The following is a 22,633-nucleotide window of genomic DNA, read 5'->3' as shown; positions in this document are numbered from 1 at the left end:
GGATGGCAGTGGTAAGAAAAGGCTCACCAGATTATCCAGATTCTAAAAAGATTTGTAGCCAGGGGACTGGGAGCTATGTGGAGATGTTGGCCAAAAGGGCACAGACTTTCAGTTCTAACATGAATAAATTCTGGGGATCTAATGTACACGATGGTTACTATATTCAATAATGCTATATTAAATACTTAAAATTTACTAATGGATTGTAAGTATTCTCATCACACAAAAAAATGGTAACTATGTGAGGCAACTGATAATGTTAATTAGCTTGAATATGGCAATCATTTCACAACAAATACTAAATACATTTGGTATATATCAAATTATCATTGTAACTTAAATATCTATAATTTGGTTGGGCGTGGTGGCTCACGCCTGTAAGCCTAGCACTTTGGGAGGCCAAGGCAGGCGGATCACAAGGTCAGGAGTTCGAGACCAGACTGGCCAACATAGTGAAATCCAGTCTCTACTAAAAATGCACACACACACTATATATATATATATATATATATATATATATATATATATATCCTATTAATTCTGTCCCTCTAGAGAACCCTAACACAATCACACACAAAATTTCTTAACCCAAAAAGTGTTTAGTTAAGAAATACGAGAGGAATGTTAATGCTACTCTTTCCTGAGGCTGACAAAGACAAAGACAAGTAAGGTAGTTATTTTTTCAGGAGTGGATCAGCTGCAGATCTAAGCTAGGGAATGTGAGATTAGGTCTGTAATTCCCACTACTTAGTCCCCTGGACATTTTTACATAAGGTGAATGCGACTACAGCCTAAGAATAACAATGGACTGTGAGATGCGGGGCGGAGGGGCTCTCTAGCAGAAATCAGAGCCGGCGTGAACTTGGCTTTATGTCGTGGAATGGAATCAGGATCTACCAACCTGCCACTCATTACGACAAGTCATAGAAAGACCAGAAGGTTTTCCTGCCCTATCACTCTATTAACTACTGAACCAAGGGAAAATGACAGATAAGTATAAAACATTTAAAAGCATTTAGTAGCTGGGTCTCAAAGCAGCTACTCCATACCTCTGTACTATTACAGAAATAGCTACAGACTACTTCCTTTTCACTGGCTCCAAACCAAACAGTAAATAATATTCGGAATTCCAGTATGGTGATAGCATTTACTATAAAAATAGTCTTTAAAAGATCTCTAGGTAATAAAAACAGGAAAAAAACCCTAATTTGACTTATTCTATAAGCAGACCGATTCTTTGAGAATTTACTATATCTATAAACAGAAAAACGTTAATATATGAAAGTTTTTCTCTCTTATTCTCTTTACATTTTTTAAGAGACAGGGTCTCCCTCTTTCACACAGGCTGGAGTGCAATGGCGCAATTATAGCTCACTGCAGCCTCAAACTCCTACGTTCAAGTGATCCTCCCATCTCAGCCTTTTGAATAGCTAGGACTAGAGGCACACCACCACATGCAGCTAATTTCTTAATTTTTTTGTAGAGTCAGGGTCTCACTCTGTTGCCCAGGCTGGTTCCAAACTCCCAGCCTCAAGTGATTCTCTCACCTTGCCCTCCCAAAGTGTTGGAATCATAGAAGTGAACCACCATTATGCCCAGCCCAATCTCTTATTTTTAAAATAGCACTGAGATAATAAAATGTGCTATGAACATGTCAGTGAAGAGTAGCCATAACTGTTCTAAAAGTTTATCAAGGCCCTCAAGAGATTTTCTACAAGGGAAAAAAAAAATAGGAAAAAAAAAATCGGTAGTTTAAGTGTGCTTTTGTTATTTTTAAATGGAAGGGGCAATGTTTCAAAGCTCTAGATGTAACAGCTCTCTTATTTTCTTGTTCTATATCTACTTCAAAGAAATGTAGCGAGAGGCTGGGCGCAGTGGCTCACACCTGTAATTCCAGCGCTTTGGGAGGCCGAGGAGAGCAGATCACCTGAGGTCAGGAGTTCGAGACCAGCCCGGCCATGTCTTTAGTAGGGACATGGCGAAACTCCATCTCTACTAAAACTACCAAAATTATCCAGGCATGACAGCGGGTGTCCGTAATCCCAGCTACTCATGAGGCTGACGCAGGAGAATCACTTGAACCTGGGAGGCAAAGGCTGCAGTGAGCCAAGATCCCGCCACTGCACTCCATCCTGGGCGACAGAGCGAGACTCCATCTCAACAAAAAAAGCAATGTAGTGAGAAACAGTGAAACCACAACTCCCCCAAGAGATGATGATCATCAGATTTCATTACAACTGTCTTTCTCGAATTTCTCCTAATGAATAGCCAGACATTAAATTAAGGCTAAATTATAGAGAAAACATACAACACCCCTCAAGGCTACATACCAAGGTAGAGACACACAGCACTTACCTTCTTCCCTCCGGTCACAAACTGCTTGCAACTGGATCTCACGAAATGTGGGTGCACAGCAATAATCTACAAGAGAAACAGGACCCAACTCTGGTTTAGGAGTCATGGCTAAAGCACAGAACGAAAACCCCTAATACAGTTCAAGCAGTATGATCTAAAAATTATCCTGAAACTTTGGTAGGAAGTAATATATTCAAATAATATTTTACAACAACTGATGACATCTGAGTTTTCTTCTTGTGTGAAAAGATTTCTTCTCTGAAGCCAGGTCAAAGCTCAAAGAGTAGGATAAGTCAGTTCTAGTTTCTGGCTGAGGACCCCTATGAGTGGATGTCCCCTGTATAGAGGCAGCAAGGGAGGTCGGTCAAGGCAGCAAGATGTCACAACTATTTCTAACTGTATACAATTTACAGAAAACAAAACAAACAAACAAAAAAACAAAGAAGCCAACTAACTCATTGTCCAAGATGCCTCCCAGTGACAGACGGCACCAAGTAGCAATGCAGCCTCCCAGATATTTAGCCCACTTACACCAAGACCCCATCAATGGAGAGATAACAGAGCTACAGACCCAAAGAGCTAACCGTTCAGGACTTACCTTTTTACATACAACCTGTTCCTGTGGTTCTCATCTGCTTCCCACTCATCCAATCTTTCCCCAGTCCCTTGCTACCCAGGTTTCTCTTAAGGTTGCTCCACCACCTTTGTTACTGTTTCCTTCATTTGCAAGGGCTTTATGATTACATAACATCATTAACATCTTGGAGAGAGGGTGAAAACAAAAGCCCTCGTGGCTCCACTCAGTACATCTCCATCTTTGGGGCTCATCTGTTGTGGCTGTAAGCTCGCATAGACTCCACCTCCTTCTCTCTTTATCCCCAAACCACTCATGAAATCACCAACTTAACTAATTTTATGTTTTTCTAATTTAACATAGAGAATATTTTTTTAGGTAAACACACACACAAAATCCCACACAATTATACTTCTACAAACCTTCAATTAAACATATTTTATACTTGTATTAATTGATATATTTCCTTCCTACAATGGAATAGATTCCTCTTCCTACAGTGTCATGTTTAAGGCTTAGCATATGACCCTTCATTGCTCTAACCACTCCTCCCTCCCAGGTTAGCCCTTCTTCCCTTCAATACCTTCCTAATCCATCCTCAATACCAATACTGAAGGATTCACACATTCTATTGTTTCACATTCTTAAAATCTCCCCCTAGCTCTCTCGTAATGCATAACTGTAGATCTGTGACTGATTCTAAATATCTCTGCTCCTCAATCACATTATGTTATCCTTTTCTTTCCCTTCAGATGTAAGAAAATAAAGCCATTGGGATCATTGCCCACAAGTGCTCCTCCTTCACTGCCTAACTTGCAATAGTTGGGCTCAGTCCACTTCCTTTATGCCTGTTTCACAGGCAGAGGGTCTAGGACTCTTTTCCAAGATTATCTTCTCTACCTAAGCTGTTGATCTCATTGCTTAGTGCTGCTCCAAGAAGCATTCTCTTTTATTTTTAATCTTTTCCTCCTTACTGGTTTTTGCCATGAACCAAAACATGATTGGCAGAAATCTTCCCAGGACATGGCCCCCCTCTCTACCAGATGATGTCTCTTCTTTATTACCAAATTTCTTGAAAGAAGAGTCTCTACTGGCTGTTTCTACTTCCTCACCTCCAATTTACTCCTTCATGTATAGTGACCCTCCTGCTCTGAAAAGAGTCCTCAGCAAGGTCACCAGTAACTTCATAATTACCACGTAGAATGTCCTTGTTTGAGTCCTTCCCGCTATTTAATCTCCACACTGCATTTGATACTGCTGACCACTTCCTCCTCGTAGAAACCCTCTCTCCCCTGGCTTTTCAACACCATTATTCGGAATTCGTTCCAATCCCTCCAACTGCTTCTTCTTAGACTACTTTGCTGTTTTTTCTTCCACACCCTGAGTCTTCAAGTTACAGTGTTCCAAAATGTCACCATGAGTCTTCTCTTCTCACTCTACAGCTCGAAATTGGGTAATATCTTTTAAAATAGCTTCACCTTATTCAACTACGGTTATCACGTTTGTGTTTAAGGGCCAATCTCCATCCTGAGGCCCATATTCATGTTTCCAAAACCTCTGTAACATCCCCACCTGATGTACTACACTTACCTAAACTCAAGACCAAACTAGCCATGTCCTTACTCAAACATACCCTACTGCAACTGATGGCATTCAACACCCCATCCCAAAGCGAGAACCTGAACTGACAGTGAGCTCTTCCATCTTTTATCACCCTCATCCAAGCCATCACTAGGCTCCCTAAGTCTATTTAGCACAGGCTGTCCAAATAAATTTCATCCACTCCATCTTGAACACTCACTATCACTCTTTTCATTGAGATCATGTAATGCCCTGCCTAGAGTACTATATTAGGCTTCTAAATTGTCTCTTGTCCCCAGTCACTCTCCTATTTATATCACCCTCCACTTCGGCAAATTCAACTTTTTAAAACATACATCAGACCCTCTCTCTCCTTTACCTGCTGGTCAATAAATGTTTGAATAAACAAGTGAAAAAAATAAATGACCTCTTCCTTCAACAACTATAATAGACATTTCAACTACCATATTTTTTATCTAAAACTAGTCCTCCTGACTCTTATCTGTCCTTCAATCAATACTGTGTACAGTCACCGTATTAATTTTCTTAAAGCTTAGCTCAGTTTATTTGCTTTGTTCTTAAATATTCAGTAATTTCTCCTTATCTACCAAATGGAATCAAAATTCTTTAGCCTGAATGTAAAGCCAGCCCAATCTTCCTCCACATTCTCTTGTCAAATCAGTCTTTTATGTACCAAATAAAATGGACCACTTGCTATTTCCTGAACACAAGTTGAACTTTTTAGCCTCTCCATTTCTATTATGCCGTTCTTCCACATGGAAAACCAGCTTCTCCCAACAGTCCCTCTCCATTTATTAAAGCCAAGTTAAATATCACTCCACCAATGAAGCCATCACTGACAAGAACAGCTAAAAGTGATTCCTTTCAGATTTGGAATGCTTAATATTATTTCTACCTCTTTGAGTCTTTTATCACAGACCGTGTGTGTGTGTGTGTGTGTGTGTGTGTGTGTGATCTCACTCACTACAATAAAATACCCCTGAAGACAGACTGAGATCACAATAACAAAATACACATTCTGTCTTCTTTCATAGCGTCTAAATAGTATCCAGTACATCTGAAGTGTTGAACAGACACTTACTGACAAAATTAATACAGAAGTGGTAATGTTCAAATTACTGTAATCCATATTGCCTTACTTGAGAAAACCCTTAGAAAAAGTAAAACTTGCTGAAAACTTACTTTAATGGGACAGTCAAAAGTCTCATGAAATTCTTCTCCAGAATACAGTCCAAACACCTGCACCTACAAAGAAAATGGATTGTATCAGTTCACCATGACAGCAACAGAGAAGGTTACTAAGTCAGTACGAACACATACTATCAATAAGAAAAGTAGAACATTTAATAATTCTAAGGCCCTATGACCTCTAGTAAATATCTAATGAAAACAATCCCATCGGCCAGGCGCAGTGGCTCATGCCTGTAATCCCAGCACTTTGGGAGGCCAAGGTGGGTGGATCACCTAAGGTCAGGAGTTCCAAGACCAGCCTGACCAATATGGTGAAACCCTGTCTCTAATAAAAATATGAAAAGTAGTCGGGCATGGTGGTGTGCATCTGTAGTCCCAGCTACTCAGGAAGCTGAGACAGGAGAATTGCTTGAACCTGGGAGGCGGAGGTTGCAGTGAGCCAAGACCGCGCCACTGCACTCCAGTCTGGGTGACAGAGTGAGACTCCGTCTCAAGAAAAAAAAGAAAAAGAAAAAGAAAAAAGAAAATCCCATCAGGGTGAGGGTACTTTGCTGCAATTAAGCTTTTATAAGCATTCCACGGATAGAGTTCCCTTCAATCACCATAAATTGTATTAAATGCATGCCATTAAAAAAATGAAACAGATTTGAATAAGTTATTAATATTCTTTTATAAACTTCCATAAGCTATCCCTAAAGGAACTATTTTTTTCATCCCTTAAATGAAAGGGAAGCTTTTTTTTTTTTAAGTCTTTGTCTTATATATAAAATAAACCAACCACGTAGATCAATATGGTAAGAGATTAGGTGAACCACACTTAACTCACAACCTTATGCTGAATCTACTGAGAACACAGAAATAGATTTAAGTTCCTGCTTATCAGTGTCTCCCTTAAAGTTGTTCCAGGCTACTTTATTCATACTTAGTATATTTTCTGAGTGCTTTACTTAACAACAACAAAACAAAAACAAAACTGAAATATAAAACACATGCTATAAAGAATACAAATCATAAATTCATAGTGTGACAAATTTTTACGACACAAACATATCCCTGTAACCATCATTCTGATCAAGAAATAGAAGCCAATAAGCTCCTATGTTTCCCTTTCCAGTATATAACACCATCCAACTAATCACTACCCTCAAAGTTATTGCCATGGATAAGTTGTGCTGGTGTTAGAATTTTATAAGTAAGGAATCATATTCTATTTCACTGATTTATTTCATTCATTATTTAACATTTTCTTTGTGAGATTTAGCCACACTGTTGCATATAGTGGAGGTTGGTTCTTTGCCACTGCTGTGTATTATTTCGATGTATGAATACATCAAAATTCACATATCCATCTTCCACTGATGACCACTTAGGTTGTTTCCAGATTGTGGCTATCATGAATAATGCTGCTAAGAACACACTTTGCAAATCTTTTGGTGCACTTATACACATATTTATGAAGGATGTATAACAGAATGGAATTGTTGAGTCATAATTTATGTGCATGTTCACATTTAATAGGCAAACCGTTTCACAAAGTGGTTTCAAATTAATTACACTCTTACCATGAGAATGTTTGAATGTTTGTGTTCCCCCAAATTCATTACATTGAAACCTAACCTCCAAAGTGATAGTTATTTATATTCTCAGCATGAGAATTCCATGAGATCTATTTGTTAGCTTGGAGTTAACAAATAGTACTAGAGTCAATGAGAAGTATTTCCTAACATTTGAATATGTTCACACTCTCTTTCTAGTCTCTAGTATAGTGGTATTATTCTTCTATAACTTTTGTGGGAATTCATTGGTGACGCCATCTAGGTCTTAGCTTTGCTATGGTCTGAATGTATGTGTTCTCCCCAAATTCATTGTGTTGAAACCTAACCTCCAAGGCGATGGTATTAAGAAGTAGGGCCTTTAGTAAATGATTAAGTTATGAAGGTGGAGCCCTCATAGGTGAGATTAGTGCCCTTATAAGGAAGTTTGAGGTAACTAGCTAGAGCTTGAGGTAACTAGCTAGCCCTTTTGCTCTTCTGCCTTCTCTCACACAAGGACACATCATTCATCCCTTCTGCCATGTGAAGTTACAATAAGGCACCATCTTGGAAGCAAGGAGAGCAGCCCTCACCAGATGCCAAATGCTGGCACCTTGAAATTAGACTTCCCAGCCTCCAGAACTGTGAGAAATAAATTTCTGTTGTTTATAAACTACACAGTCTAAGGTATTTTGTTATGGCAACACAAATGGACTAAGATAGTTTCTTTGTGAAAAGGTTTCCAATTATAAATTCTATTTGAAAAATAAATATAGGGCTATTCAAGCTTTCAATTTCTTCTTATTTTAATCTTGGTAAGTTCTGAGTGGTTCATTCTTTCAAGTCCCAAGCAGGAAATTCACTTATGTTATAATTTTGGGAGATGGATTCATGCATTAAAATTAAAGTTTTTGGGACCATCCACTCATATTGTAACTACTGTTTTCATATACTTGTGCCAAGTTTGTTATTCGGGTCCCACAAACAAGCGATAATAAAATGTAAAACAGAGGGAATTTCATTTTTCCTGAAGCCAGCCTTGAAATGTATTTTTGACATGGCAAATACACATATGCCCCCCATCATCTGGCTTCTCATTGTTCAGAGGCTATAAAGTCATTACTTTTATGGAAATATATAGGCATAGGATAATATAACAAATATCTTATAAAATAATGGCTAAGAAGCAGAAAAGGAAAGCACTGCATTCAGAGTTTCAATTTACTTGGGGAAGTTTAACTTGATGGACCCCAACAAATCTAAGAAAACTAGGTGAAAGGAAGAAGGCTCCTGAATCATGTGAATCTTAACGGAGCGAATCAACAAGTGGCCACCTTGGTGAAGCTACCTCAGTATGAACACCTGCTCAACTAGCACGCTGAACTTCTCCTAACATAATCTATTTCTTTTCAGTACAATAAGGTCATGTACTGCATGGTCTTGTGTGAAATCTCACACTACTGCTACTAACTGACATCCCTAAATGCTTCAACATGCTTTACCTCAGTGGTTCTCAAACACACTTGTACAGTTAAAATCCCTGGAAACTAATGGCCAAATCCCACCCCAAACAAACAAAATCAAACTTTCTGGTGAGGTGAAATGATATTTTTGAAGTTCTGCACAATTGGCAATGTTCTGCTGTTCCTCATTTGGTCCTCATAGCAAAAATGCTAGGTCTGAGAGCAAACATCATTATGCCTGTTGAACAGATGATTCTGTAGAAAAATGACTTGCCTAAGGTCACAAAAATCATAAGCAGAAGAGTTAGAACCAGAACCCAGGCATTCTAAATCCTATTCTTCTACATGTTATCTTTATATAGGATAAACTGAAACTTGCAAAAAAGAAAGATATCTTTTTACATAAAGTGTAAGAAGAGTAGAATAGAACCACAATAAAAAACATTCAAAAGCCTTAAATATGTGCCAAACTGAAAAGAACATGAATATCAGACTTTGAATTAAGGGTACTCTATGACAGAAATTGAAATTAAATGAAGCCAACTATTCATTCAAATGGATAAACTTCCTTCTGCCTTACAGATGGGATAAAGGTAATTTTTAGAGAAAAGCGATTTCTATTACGCAGAAAAGTATATGAGATGTAAACAAATGATGCATAAGCCTGCAGAAAAGGACTGACAGATCAGTAAATGTGTGGATAAATACCGGGATTGTGGATGTAATGCTGAAAATTAAATTAGGAATTGCCAAGGATAAATGTCCCTTTAAAAATAAAAAATGCATATTGAAGGCATAATAGTATAGTGATAAAGAGGAATAAACAAAAAGAGAACAAAATCAAACAAGTTCATAGTAAACAGGCACCGATATGCATCACTATCCTTGAGAATTCGCCAGAAGCAAAAATATCACTGTCATACCCACAGCAGGGGCTGGAGGAGTAACTGCTGAAGGTGGCAAATCAAGCACAGAACTCTCTGGTCAGTTTCTATTACTATGCTTATCTGAGCAACATTTTCCTCAACTGTTCTTATATTCTATTTCAATATCAAAAAATATAACTTCACAAGACAAATCTCATAAGCTTTGTCAGTATCCACACAAGGGTGTTTTGTAAAACCTTCAATGTTTTGGTTCATTTCACTACTACGACATGCCAAACTAACTGGTCACAGGTTATACCACTAATGCTAATAAAATCCAAAATAATTCTCATTTATTTCCCCTCTCTCTCCCTCTTTATTTATTTTGCCATTTTGTCAGTGAAACTCACACTTATCTGTGAAGGGAATCCCTTCGCTTTTGGGAAGAGCTCATCCGAGATAAGAATCACGTAATTAAAGGTTACAGGAGAGAGGACTCTTTTGAAAATGGTATCTCCTGTAGAAGCCCTAACAACTTCCCTGAATCTGCTAACAAAAATACCTAATGAAGAAAAAGAGAAAATTCCTAACAATTGGCCATAGAACCAATCTGCTGCAAAGTCCTGGGGGACTTCTCATTAGCTACAAACCAGAGAGCCATGTGAGTACCTTAGAAGTACGTAGTATGTGTTTTATTACCTGAAATAGAGGAAACCTACCCTCATGAAACAGTAAGGGATGTAATCATTCTCCACTTTAGCATGAAACTCTATGTATTTGCCAACCAGAATACTGGGCAACAGCCCTGATGCAGAGAAACTAGGACAGAGGTGGCCAGAGTGCTATACAACCTTCCCAGTTAGACTTCCCTTGTAACAGCCTCTTTCAAACTTCCACTTCCAAACAACACACTAAAAATCAAAATAGGGTGGACATGTGAACTGTCATCATACCTCCAGTGGTAGCTAAAGGGACTCTGGTGGTCAAGATTGCTGGTTTTCATATTCTCCACCCAGGTTGACTATCAGAGACCAGAGAGTGATGACAGAAGCCTCTAGTTCCCCGTAGAGAGCTGCCTTCATCTAGTTACTGGAAACTGAGCTCATTTTAGGGTCCCTGTTACTGAACTAGCGTGATTCTAAAATACCCAAAACAATAACAAGGGCAAGTTAGACATTGAATCTCTTTGCTAACCCAGGTTCAGAAGGAGATCTCCCTGTTCTGGAATGAATAAACAAATCAAACAAAAAGCATAGTCAAGGTCTATTAAAAAAGTCCTGCAGAACATTCCAAAGACTCAAAGGGAGAAAAACCATGTTTTAATAAATCATATTAACCAGAAACCAAAGAAAAACTAGAAAACTGTTTGGCAACCACAATAAGAAGATCAGACCTCTATGAACCTGGAGCAGAAAAACAGGAAGATGACAACAATGATTATAATAATAACTCACAATTAATAAGTGATTCTTCTGTTCCAGGTTCTATTCCAAGTAATTTACATATATTAACTCATTTAATCCTCCCAATAAGTAGGTACTGTTATTATCCCCATTTTACAGGGGAGGAAATGGACTGAGGCACAAGAGGTATAAATAACTTAGCAGACATCACACAGCTAAAAAGTGACAGGATAATTCCACTGCTAACCACTAGACAACACCCGCCTGACACTCCATGGCATATAAAAAGTTGTAATTTTTTAAAAATTAAATATATATCAGGCTGATATGAAAACAGAATTGGGAAAGATTTCAGAAAAATTAAAAATGCAAAATGGAATAAAAATCTACTCCAGGAAGTAGTAAGACACAAAACAGACTTTGGAAGAAAAGTGAATCAGCGAAGGGCATAAACAAGTAGAGAAACTCTCCCTGACTACACAGAAATAAAAAGCTAAAAATGAGAAAGCAAAGTACATGTGTGAGCCATCACACAATATGAATGAACACTTTTCTGTACAACTTATGTACTGCCAAAAGGAAGAGAAGGGTAAATAGTGCTTTGATTGTTCACCCCCTTGCCTTGAAAAGTTCAGGTACAAGAATGGGAGACAGGAAGAGGCCAGACTGCAATGGATTAAAAATGAATGGTTAGTAATAAAAACAATTAATACATAACTGACAGCTCACCATATACTCTGCACCTCACAACACTCCTCAGGGGCCTCCCACTGCCAAGCTGAGGAGAGGGAGGCACTGCCAGGCCCAGCAACATGCCCAACTTCACACAGCGAGTGGGAATGCCAGCCCAGGCAGCTGTAATACAGAGCTATGCACTTAGCCTCTAAGCAATATTGCCTTCAGCTTTATACTATTGAGTTTCTTTGAAGAAATGAAAACAAATGCAACTGAGGCAATCATCAAAATTATAACTGAAGTAAACTTTTCTGAAATGAAAATAATACTTCAGTGTATGGATCAAAAGGACTGATTGTGCACCAGACAAAATTAATGAAAAGAGACCAGAACTAGACATAACTTAGCAAACTGAATTACACAAACCATTTATTACTGTTGTTGTTCTTGTTGTAATTATTATTATTAGTCCAAGTTCCAAGGCAGGACCAAAAAAAAAATTGTAAAGGTTTTAGAAAAGAACAAAAGTAAGCTGGCTTCAGACGTGTCTACAAAAATAAATGTCAGAAAAAAGGGAACAACGTCTCCAAAATTTTGAGAGAAAATATTCCAACCCAGAATTTTATACTAAATTATATTTACACATGAAAGCAACATATGCAAGCGATCCCAAAATAAACCTTCTATGTGCTTATCCTAAAAGTTTTCTAGAAACATATGCCAGTGAACTGAAACTGAACACACACACACACACAATATATGTGTGTGTCTCAAAATGCAGAACTCAAGTGTAGAAAAGTCATGACAAAAAAAGATTGAAAATGACCACCAGCTGAATAAACAGAGTAAATTTTAAACAACTGATGGAATTATGACTTGAAAACTGAATGCAAATATCAAAGGTTACCCTTGAAATAACCTAATAAATAGTTATTTAACAAGGATCCTTAACAGACTGAAGAAAAGAAAAAAATACCCACAAAACCTATTTAAAGAAGCATTAGATTTAGATATCTGGAATGTATTTGTGTAATGTCTTTATGTTTTTATCATCACTAACCACTTTACCAGATCATTCTATACTAGCTTCTCAACTTTCACAATACTGACTAACCCATGGTAAGGGGGTAGCTTACATATAAGTATGTGTACTAAAAGATTTATTTTCAATTCTATCAATGTTAATAAAAATATGGGAAAATCATTTCCCAAAATATATCACAGTTCCACACCAAAATATGGCAGCTATAAATTTCACCAAAATAGGAAACCAAAGGTGTTTGACAAGAAGGGTACCACGAGATAATCTGAGGTTCATCTTATCCACCAGATGGAGTAGCTAACATATTCCACTTTGGTGCATTAAATAATAATTCTTCAACATTTAAAGCTCTGAAAATTCCTAGATGAAGTATTTAGTAAAAATTCGTTTCCAGTTTTTTAAAAAAATGAGTACTATCTTTGAACAAATTAGTTCGGTTAAATTGATAACAGCCCAAAAGGAATTCTTCACCTTTAAGAAAACAAAATGAAGATTATCTTTCTTTACAAATACATGAACACAAAAAATGTTTCAGCGGTGTGGATAATTCTTCTCAATTTCCGCACAAACCAACTCCTCCCTCATCTCTCTCTGATAATCATGACAAGCTCAAAATTTCTGAAAGTACTGAAAATTTGACAGTGCTTTTTGAAAAGCACTAGTGTTCCAATTACTGTTTCAAAAGACTCTTTGGGCAACATTAGGCTTAGATCTATAAAATGCATTCTTGTATGTCAAGAGACTTCATGTTGCTTTTTGTTAACAGATTAAATGGGTATATCTCTTTTACACTAAGATATATATATTACTCTTTTACACTTTTAAACTTTTACTGTTTTTAATTTACCCATCTTAATGGCCCACTGAATTTAGGGCACATAAAAAATACAAAATTAGATTAGAAAATCTGCTTTACTCAGTAAGGAATATGTAAAGATCTATAATGATTCTTAATGCACTCTCTCAAACTGTTATTTTAGAAAAGTAGCTTAAATATACTGTGCATTAGAATTTTATCATTGCAAACCAACATTAGAAAAGATTTCCATCGACTTAAAAACAAAAAAGACATTCTTATAAGTGGAAAATCAATCACCACAACCATTAAATGTCACAGCTCAACATCAGCAAGAAGCACTGATAATTGTTAGTTATACACTGCACAAATGATGTATGTCCTTGGTCGAGGAAGTAGGCACCAGGTTTTTAGAAAACTGTACATATATTGATTTTACATTTATTTAATGTGGCCATTGTAAGACACTTTATTCTTCTGATAAACTATGATTGCTTATCAAAAGATTCTATAATTCAAGAGAAACATTCATAACTTGTGTGTGAAAATGAAAACCACTGGCCCACAGAAATCATGCCCACAAAATCCAATTTTGTGGATTTATGGCAGAAAGGCATTAAACTACTATCTTGCAGGAACTGCAGACTAGTCACTGAAGTAGAAGTGGCACGGTAGTAATGATTAAGGTGACACGTCACCCTGCCACAGCTGTTAATCAGCTTAATACAAGTTACATTATTGACATTCTTGTAATTACTTTTCCTAAGGCACATTTGTGCAAAATATATTTTATTTTAATTATGACCAATCAGAAGCAAGTTCAATACTCAGAAAGAATAATCAAGATTGTCTTAATGCAGGTATATAGTAAGCAAGGTGCTGTTCCGATCACCTGGGGCTGGCGCCACAGCAGAACTCTCAGCATGACCACATTCTTGCCATACCTTGCCATCCTCTGAACACACGCCCATGTGCTCTCCACTTTCATCCAAGCTAATCTGATTTATCTTCACAGGACTCTAAAAAGAAAAAGACGAAAAGATGTGTAAAACTTCAGGAACATATGTATCAACAATCAAATGTCTTTGCTCTTTGTAAAATAGTAAACTCTTTGTTTTCTTATTAAATAATGACAGTTTCCAACTATCTTACACAAAGCACAGTAGAAACTATGAGAAGAAAAGTAAGCCTACAGCAGCTACAACAGGAGCTTCCAAAGTAGTTTTTAAAAAATATTTAGCCTTAAAATGGTTTGGCTTGTTGATAAAATAAATGTAAATATGCAAAGTTGAATCTGGGATCTTCAAGTGAAAAATATAGAGCAAGTAGGCAAAGGTCAGGGCAGACCAAGGCTCCCAGACCTCAAAAGGGCCACCCACTGATTGATGCTGCTGAAAGACATTCCGACATGGAGATGAGACTCCTGGCTACAAAATCCTTTCTCATCTCCATCCCTAAATCACCACACGAGCAACACTCCTGAGATGCAGTCCATGAAAAATAAGCTAGTTCCTTAAAGTTCCTAGAATGTTAGAAGAGTAAAGGTCCTTGAAGATAGATATTTGATCCATTTTGTAGAAGAATAAACTGAAGCTCATAGCAGGGAATCAAAACAGAGAAAACAGAGGAGTCAGGGCTACAACCTGGGAAGAGTGAAAAATACTGTACTGGGCAGCAGAGAATCTACAAAGAAAGCAAAAGCTGATCTGGGAAAGCACCTAGACCAGCATGTCTGGACTTCTGGCTGAGAAGTCTAAATGTTCAACTTCTATAGTCTTTGAATAAATTCCTTCCTCAAATTGAGTATCTTCTGTTAATAGTTTCCTTATTCAGATTGTGGGTTCATCAAACAACAATTTTTTAATATTGATTTTAGTCTTGGCAAATATAAACTCCACAAACCTCTGATGGTAATTTCTTTGGCATCTGGTTGTAAGCTGCCTCAAATTATAATTTAGTAAGTGTGTGCAGCCTAGGTTTCCTGTCCAATATGGTACTGTCCACATGCAGCCTTTAAAACTGAAAGTTAAATTAAAATTCGATAAATCAGTTCCTCTGCTGCACTAACACATGCCAACTGTTCAACGACTACATGTGACTCGTACTGGAAAGAATACAGATCACAGAACATCATCACTGCAGTAAGTTCTACTGGACAGCGTTGTTCTGTGCTTAGAAAACTGACACCCAATAATGAAAGCAACTAAGACATCAAGCCTTCTTTACAAAGCTCTTCTTTACTGCAAGTTACACTTAGTAGATTTTCTTTCTATATACGTGTTTATGTAATTTGTTCTTGGACTCTGGTATTGAAAAGCTCATGGCCTATCCTAATATTCTGTAAATCACATTATATCATTTCCAAAGACCTGGCATATACAAGATCTGTTATTGAACCCCAGAGGAAAGTAGTCAGCTAAGGCTGGTTATCTCCATCTCACAATGAGGAAAATGAGGCTTCAAGAATTTATGTGAGTGTCTACAGCCACAGTGCTACTAAGGAATGCATACCACACAATAGTATTCCAAGTGCAAATAAACCAAAGTTTTCAATACAACATGTTTCTCACTGAATGGAAACCATTTGTGCCATCACATTAGCAACATTATGGGGGGAAAAATCATACCTTTAAGGTAAGACAATCCTTTTTCCCACGTACCTCTATAAGCAATAGAAGGTTGTGGTTTTTTTTCACTTTTTTTCTGCCAACAATCAATATTCATTGATTCATTTCCCTGACTACTAATAAACTTAAGCATTTTTCTTAAGTCTATTGCCCAATTAATTTGCTCTTCTGTAAACTGCTTGTTCACCTCTCTTACTCATTTTTTTTCTATTAACATGTTTGTTGTTTTGTCAATCTATAAGAGCTCTTTTCTATTTTTAGGGTATGAAGTATAATATTTATCCAGACATTGTATATGCAGTCTCCTATTTTTCTGCATGATGGTTATTATTTTATTTCTTATATTTAAGTCTTTCACATTTCAGAATTTATTTTCTTTCTTTTTTTTTTTTTCCGAGACGAATTCTAGCTCTGTCATCAGGCTAGAGTGCAGTGGCACAATCTCAGCTCACTGCAACCTCTGCCTCCTGGGTTGAAGTGATTTTCCTGCCTCAGCCTCCCAAGTAGCTGGGATTACAGGCAGGTGCCACCACGTCCAGCTAATTTTCACGTAACATTCTGGGTTTTCAGTTGTGGTCTCTGTCCATTCCCATATCAATTCAGCATTGATTTAATTATAGAGGGTGTACACAGTATGTTCTGGTATCTAGTAAGTCTCAGTCACAATTTTTCACATTTTCTTTGGCTTTTCTCAAGTATTTATTCTTGTGAATTTTGAGATCAAATGACCCCAATGCTGCTAAACATAATGGTCCTTGTTCAATCCTAACTTACTTCACCTAATTGGAACACGTAGCACCACTGATAACTCCTGACTTCCACATCTCATGGTTCAGTCCTTGCGCCTCTTCTTTTTTACATGTATACTCAAAACATAATATTTTCTCCAGGCCATGGAATGACCCCTACATTTTTATCTCCAGGTTGGGCCTCTCCCTATTCCAGATCAGTATCTAAGATGATTTCTTTTATACCTGTACTTGGATGCCTAATATGCACCTCATCTAAAACATATCTAAAACCAAGATCCCAATATTTCCTCTGGAAAGGGCTCTTCCTGATGGTTTCCCCACCTCAGTTAATGCCTTCTAGTTGCTCTGGGAAAAAACTTTCAAGTCACTTTTGATTCCTGTCTTTATGTCCACTCTATATCTAATATTTCACAATTCCTATCACCTCTTCTGATGAAATTTATTCAGACTTGGACCACATTTCACCACCCCTACAGCTGCTATCCTGGTCGATCATTCTATCCTGGTCCATCATTCTATCATAATTGTCTCCTAACTAAGTGACTTTCTCCTGCCCTGACTCTCCTAGAAATCTGTTCTCAATCCCAAGGCTGCACAGTGACACTGTTAACAGGTTAATAAGAGTCGTTCCTTTGCTTAAAACCCTGCAATGGCCTCCTATCTCAAGAAAAAAGCCAACATGTTTACTATGACCTGACAGTCCTAAATTATCTGGCCTTTGCCTTCCCTCCAACTTCTGACTTCATCCCCTCTCCCCCTGGTTCTCTCTACTCCAGTCCTGATGACCTTTTGCTGCTTCTCAAGCCTTAAGGCCTTTGCATTTGTCAACCCTGTGCCTGGGATGCTTTTCTGCCTACTCTGTGCTGGTAATCATCTTCTCAGTGAGACTCTGGCCAACCAATCTAAAAGTTCAACATTTTACCCAAACATTTCATAACTCCTCATTGCTTTTTTCTCCTTAGCACTTGCCACTATCTTAGCATATCTTTTACTTATTTATTTTCAAATTCACTAACTAGAATATTAACTTCATGAGAGAATGTTCAAAGAATAAAAAATTCCAATTCAACATAAATTCTTCCAGAGAAAAAATAAAAAGGAAATGCTCCTCAACCCATTTTAACAGACTAGGATAACCTTATACTAATAAAACTCAACAAGAATATTAGGGGAAAGAAAAAGTACAAGTAAATCTTACCCACAAACATAAATGAAAAAATCCTAAAGAAACGATTAACAAAGCCAACCTATAGAGAAAATCCAAGTTTATTCCAAAACTACAAAGCTGATTTAACCTATGAACACGAATTTTCTACATTGATAAATGAGAAAAAATCATAGAATTATCTCAACGGATACAGAAAGTTTTTGATGAAACTTAATATCCATTCATGGTATTAAAAAAAAAAAAAACTTTTAGCACACTAGGAGAAAAATTCCTCAACCTCTTAAAGAATGTCTTCTGAATGGTAAGGAAAATATTGCACTTAATGGTAAAATGTTGAGAGCTCTCCCTTTGTTATCTTTGTAATATTGAATCTTCCAATCCACAAACATGGAATATTTCTTCATTTATTTGGGTCTTCTTCGATATCTCTAAATAAAGTTTTATATGTTTCCCCTGAGAGGTCTTAACATTCGTTTGACAGTTTTATTCAAGGAGCAGCAATCACAGGAAGCATCCTTTCCTCATTCCTGACACGTATTGTGTGATTCCATTTACACAACATACAAAAATAGGCAAAACCAGAGTGTGTAGGGGGTGCACATACAGGTTGTAAAATAAAATGGAGAAGTCAGAGAGTTATTACTATAAAGGTCAGTATAGTGGTTACCTCTGAGGGGAAGAGAGAGCACGGTGATGAGGAAGGGTCACGTGGTTTATTCTCAACAGAGTGGTAGTTTTGTGACTGTTTGCATGGTGACGATCTGTTTTACTACACGTTTTATGTAAAGTTACATTTCACAATAAACATTAAAAATTTAAGAAGATAAAAAAGAACCGGCTCATAAAAATGTCTGAGATCAACATCTTTAATGGGTTATTTCTTAAATTTTGAGATCTTTTTTTCATTTTCTTCCACTTTAATTGTCAAGCTACTCAAATGTTCTCAATCTAATCTGGTCATTTATATTTTCCAAGAAAAAAAAAAATAGCACATTTTAAATTCATTAGTGATGGAAACAACTTTCATTTTACTTTTTATTCTTTAACTATTTTAATAATACTGATGAGATTAATACTACTAAGAATAAATAGTAAAACTATTACTACTAAGTTAATATTTACTATATGGTCATTATACATCAGGCTCTATTCTACGAGTTTTATACATGCATCATTTAACACAGCAATTCTATAAGGTAGGTACTATTACTTTTCCTATTTCATATTTGCAAATATACAGATATCTTACAGGTATAAGTACTTTGTTTCCTTTTTTTCTTTGATTATCATTATCAGGTGTATATCCGCTGTATTGGTGGCCTCTTTGCAGAAACAATATTTTCATCAATTTGCTTTATTTTAAAATTTTTCTATTTTATTAATTTCTTATTATTCTTCCTTAATTTTTTCCCTTTTTATTTTAGAACAATTTTGTTCACCACCTTGAAATTTCCAGACTTTAATATACTACCTAATAATTATAATTACTCATTTGTCAGTCATATAATAAAATGCTTTTGATTATCACTGGCCACAAACCAAAGGACAAAAGTTAACGTGTAATTACAATAATTATTTCCTTTTTGAGAAAATAACATTTTGTTTCATTTCCAAGGATGGTGATGCTGTATTTGCCCATTAATCTAGTTATTAATAAAGTCTAGTGTGAATGAATTGTGGTCTGTGGATGTGGTTTGTATAATATCTGTTTTTAGAAATGTAATAATTTCTCTTTGTAACCTAAGATATAATTTCAAAAATAATGCATATTCTCCATTTTAGGCTCAAAATATGTATTTTTAAATCATGCTATTTATATTATTTAATTTCTCTATATACTTACTGTTTTCTTCCTTCATCTATCGAAACTGATTAAAAACAAGTTTTAAAAACTTCTTACTCCAATTGTAGTTTTGTTCATTTATCCTTGAATTTCAAATGAATTTTGGTCCAGATATTAGATGCCCTATAATTTGGCATATCAAAGGGTATAATGATTATACTCAACCTTCCTTTTAACTTGTAAATGTAATCAATATACTATGCCTTCTGCTGTTAATGCTCTTTTGCTCTAAATTCTAGTTTTTGTCACATTTCTACCGCCAACACACTTGATTTCTGTTTGGCTTTTTACTGTGTATTTTGCTCACATTTTTATTTTTCACTTTCATCATTTTGTAAAATATGTGTCCTTCAAAGCTAAGGTTATTTTTCTTTAATTAATAGTAACAGAATATCTGATCCATCTAGTATTAGCTTGGTTACTACATTATTTTACAGTTTTTATGTGTCCCCATTTCATTTTTTATTATTTGCTATATTACTCAAATTTTTTTCTTTTCTATCCAAGAATTAGATGATGTTGATCTACTTTTATCTTATTAGCAATTACTTTTAAATTATTATAAATTATACTTGATTTATGCCTCCTTGAAATCAATGCAATCACATTATTTAGTACTTGATTATTTACTACAGTCTTCCCTTCTCTGTTTCAAAGTGAAAGTATAAATATTCTCCATTTCTTGGGTCACTTTAAATAGAATTGGAGAGAAAAACTAGTTAACACATCAGTAAAAACTGCAGTCTTAAGCTATCGGTTCTAAGAATGAATCCAGGAGCATAAACTATTTTACTTTTGAGATGTCTGTAATTTTTAAACTGATTTATAAGAAGTCATTATAGGTTAAGGATATTTAAGGATATTTACCCCATGTCATGCAGACTGCAAACATCTTTGTACCTTATTACACATTTTAAAATCTTCTTTGGAGTGATTTTTGAATAAATTTGAATTTTTTAGTCACCAAAATCAAACCAAGTAAACAGTCAATGTGCATAAATTGTAGGTAAACAAGAATAAGAGTCAATTTAACAACAACAACAACAAAATGAAAATCAAAACAATATATTTTACCTTTGGAAATAGCAAACTTTTAAAAATAGTTTTGGCAAAGAAGCACAAAGAAGGATACTCATGCTGCTGGTAGTAATTCAAATTTGGAAAATGTTTCTGAAGGGTATTTGAAAATGTGTATCAAAATTATTTAAAATATACATTACCTATTATGACCAAAGAGAAGCAGAAAGATTATTTCACAAGGGCCTTTTCACAACAAGTTTCTTTTGTAAGATACTAAAAAATAGAAATTTAATTTCTAAAAGCAAAGCATCTAAATGATAATTCTTAGAAATTAAGTTAACAAAAAGGTATTATGTACTAAGGTATTTGGCTTTGTCCAATGAGAGGTTCAGTCTTTGCCCTTGGTTTCTGTGTAACAGACAGGAACATCTTAAGTCAAAGGCAGGGGGCTGGCCAGACCAGACATTAGGGTAGGCCTGCCATACCCAATCATATTAGTGTGGGAGCTGGACAAAGCAAAAAGACCAATCATGTAGTGGGTGGGGGCTTTGGGTCAGAGTGGTATTAGTCAACCTGGCAGCTGAGATTAACCACATGAATAATCCTCAATCGATCATGCTGTGTAATAGAGTCTACATAAAAATCCTGAACACTGAGGCTCAGGTGAGCTTCTCTGGTCAGCACACATCTATACCAGGAGGGTAGCACATCCTGAGGACAATGAAAGCTTTACATTTGAAACTATCCCATGCTGTAGCCTGTATGTTCTCTCTTCCTTTGTCTGATTTTTGACCTGTATCCTTTCCCTGTAATAAAGCACCATTAATACAACAGCTTTCAGTGAGTTCTGTGAGTCTCCTACCTATCAAACATGAGGGTGGTTTTGGGAATCCCCAGAATTTGCAGTGTGTGTCAGAAGGCTTGGGTAGATTTGGCTGTCAGGAGAACTGTGCTCTCAAACTTTGAAGTTTGGTTAACTCCAGGTTAGCCGAATATTACTATATTTAGAGTATTCGTATATCACCTATGTGACTGGAAGCAGATACTCCCAAATATTAGCATTGGTTATATCTGAGTGCTAAGTTATTATTGTTTGGGTTACTCCTTTCTATGTTTTACTAGATTTCTACAAAAAAAATATTTATTTTGTTTCTAATCAGAAGATAGTTTTAAAATATGGCAAGGTAGCGAATTCATTAATCTAAAAACAAAAAGAAACCAGATATTAAATATAATATTTAAAACCAGGATTCCAGGAACTCACATGCATATTTTTGAGTGATAACTGAGTACCATTACTACGCACATTCTATTTCCATAACAGTTCCATAACATTTAATAAAGAACAAATAAACAAGAGGATTTCAATATTACAACTGTCAATGTTGCATGCAACTAGCCTGGCATCCATAATCATTCCTCCTATAAAAGAAACAAATGCCTTACACATATCTGTCATTTCTATATACTGAAAACAAAGAAACAAACAGCAACGACAGGGAAAAAAAAAACAACAGCAGCAACAACAGGAAAGAGAGAAAGGGTACAGGATATTCCCAAACATAGAGGGAAACCTTCCAGTACAAGATTCTACATAGCTAAAATGACTGATTTTCCTAAACCTTTCACCATAACAGCAATGAGCAGAAAGCATCACATCTAAACATACAATTTGGGGTGTGTGTTTGCAAAGATGTAATACTGGCATAAATATAGGAAAGAGA

At 36.2% G+C, this 22,633-nt stretch overlaps 1 protein-coding gene across 1 annotated transcript in view; it reads right to left on the bottom strand.

The window, feature by feature from the left end:
• Positions 1-22,633, bottom strand: part of VPS41 (vacuolar protein sorting 41 homolog (S. cerevisiae)) — a 217,932-nt gene that overhangs the window by 89,671 nt on the left and 105,628 nt on the right. Inside the window, exons 5-7 of the mRNA XM_011972735.1 lie at positions 14,444-14,518; positions 5,714-5,776; positions 2,356-2,421 (exon numbers count right to left, since the gene is read on the bottom strand). Of these exons, the coding sequence (XP_011828125.1) occupies positions 2,356-2,421; positions 5,714-5,776; positions 14,444-14,518 (204 nt within the window). The remainder of the gene's footprint in view (positions 1-2,355; positions 2,422-5,713; positions 5,777-14,443; positions 14,519-22,633) is intronic.

The sequence above is a fragment of the Mandrillus leucophaeus genome, unplaced genomic scaffold (genome assembly GCF_000951045.1).
Source record: "Mandrillus leucophaeus isolate KB7577 unplaced genomic scaffold, Mleu.le_1.0 Scaffold100, whole genome shotgun sequence".
Taxonomy (NCBI): Eukaryota; Metazoa; Chordata; class Mammalia; order Primates; family Cercopithecidae; genus Mandrillus; species Mandrillus leucophaeus.
This window is presented reverse-complemented; position numbering and strand designations above follow the sequence as displayed.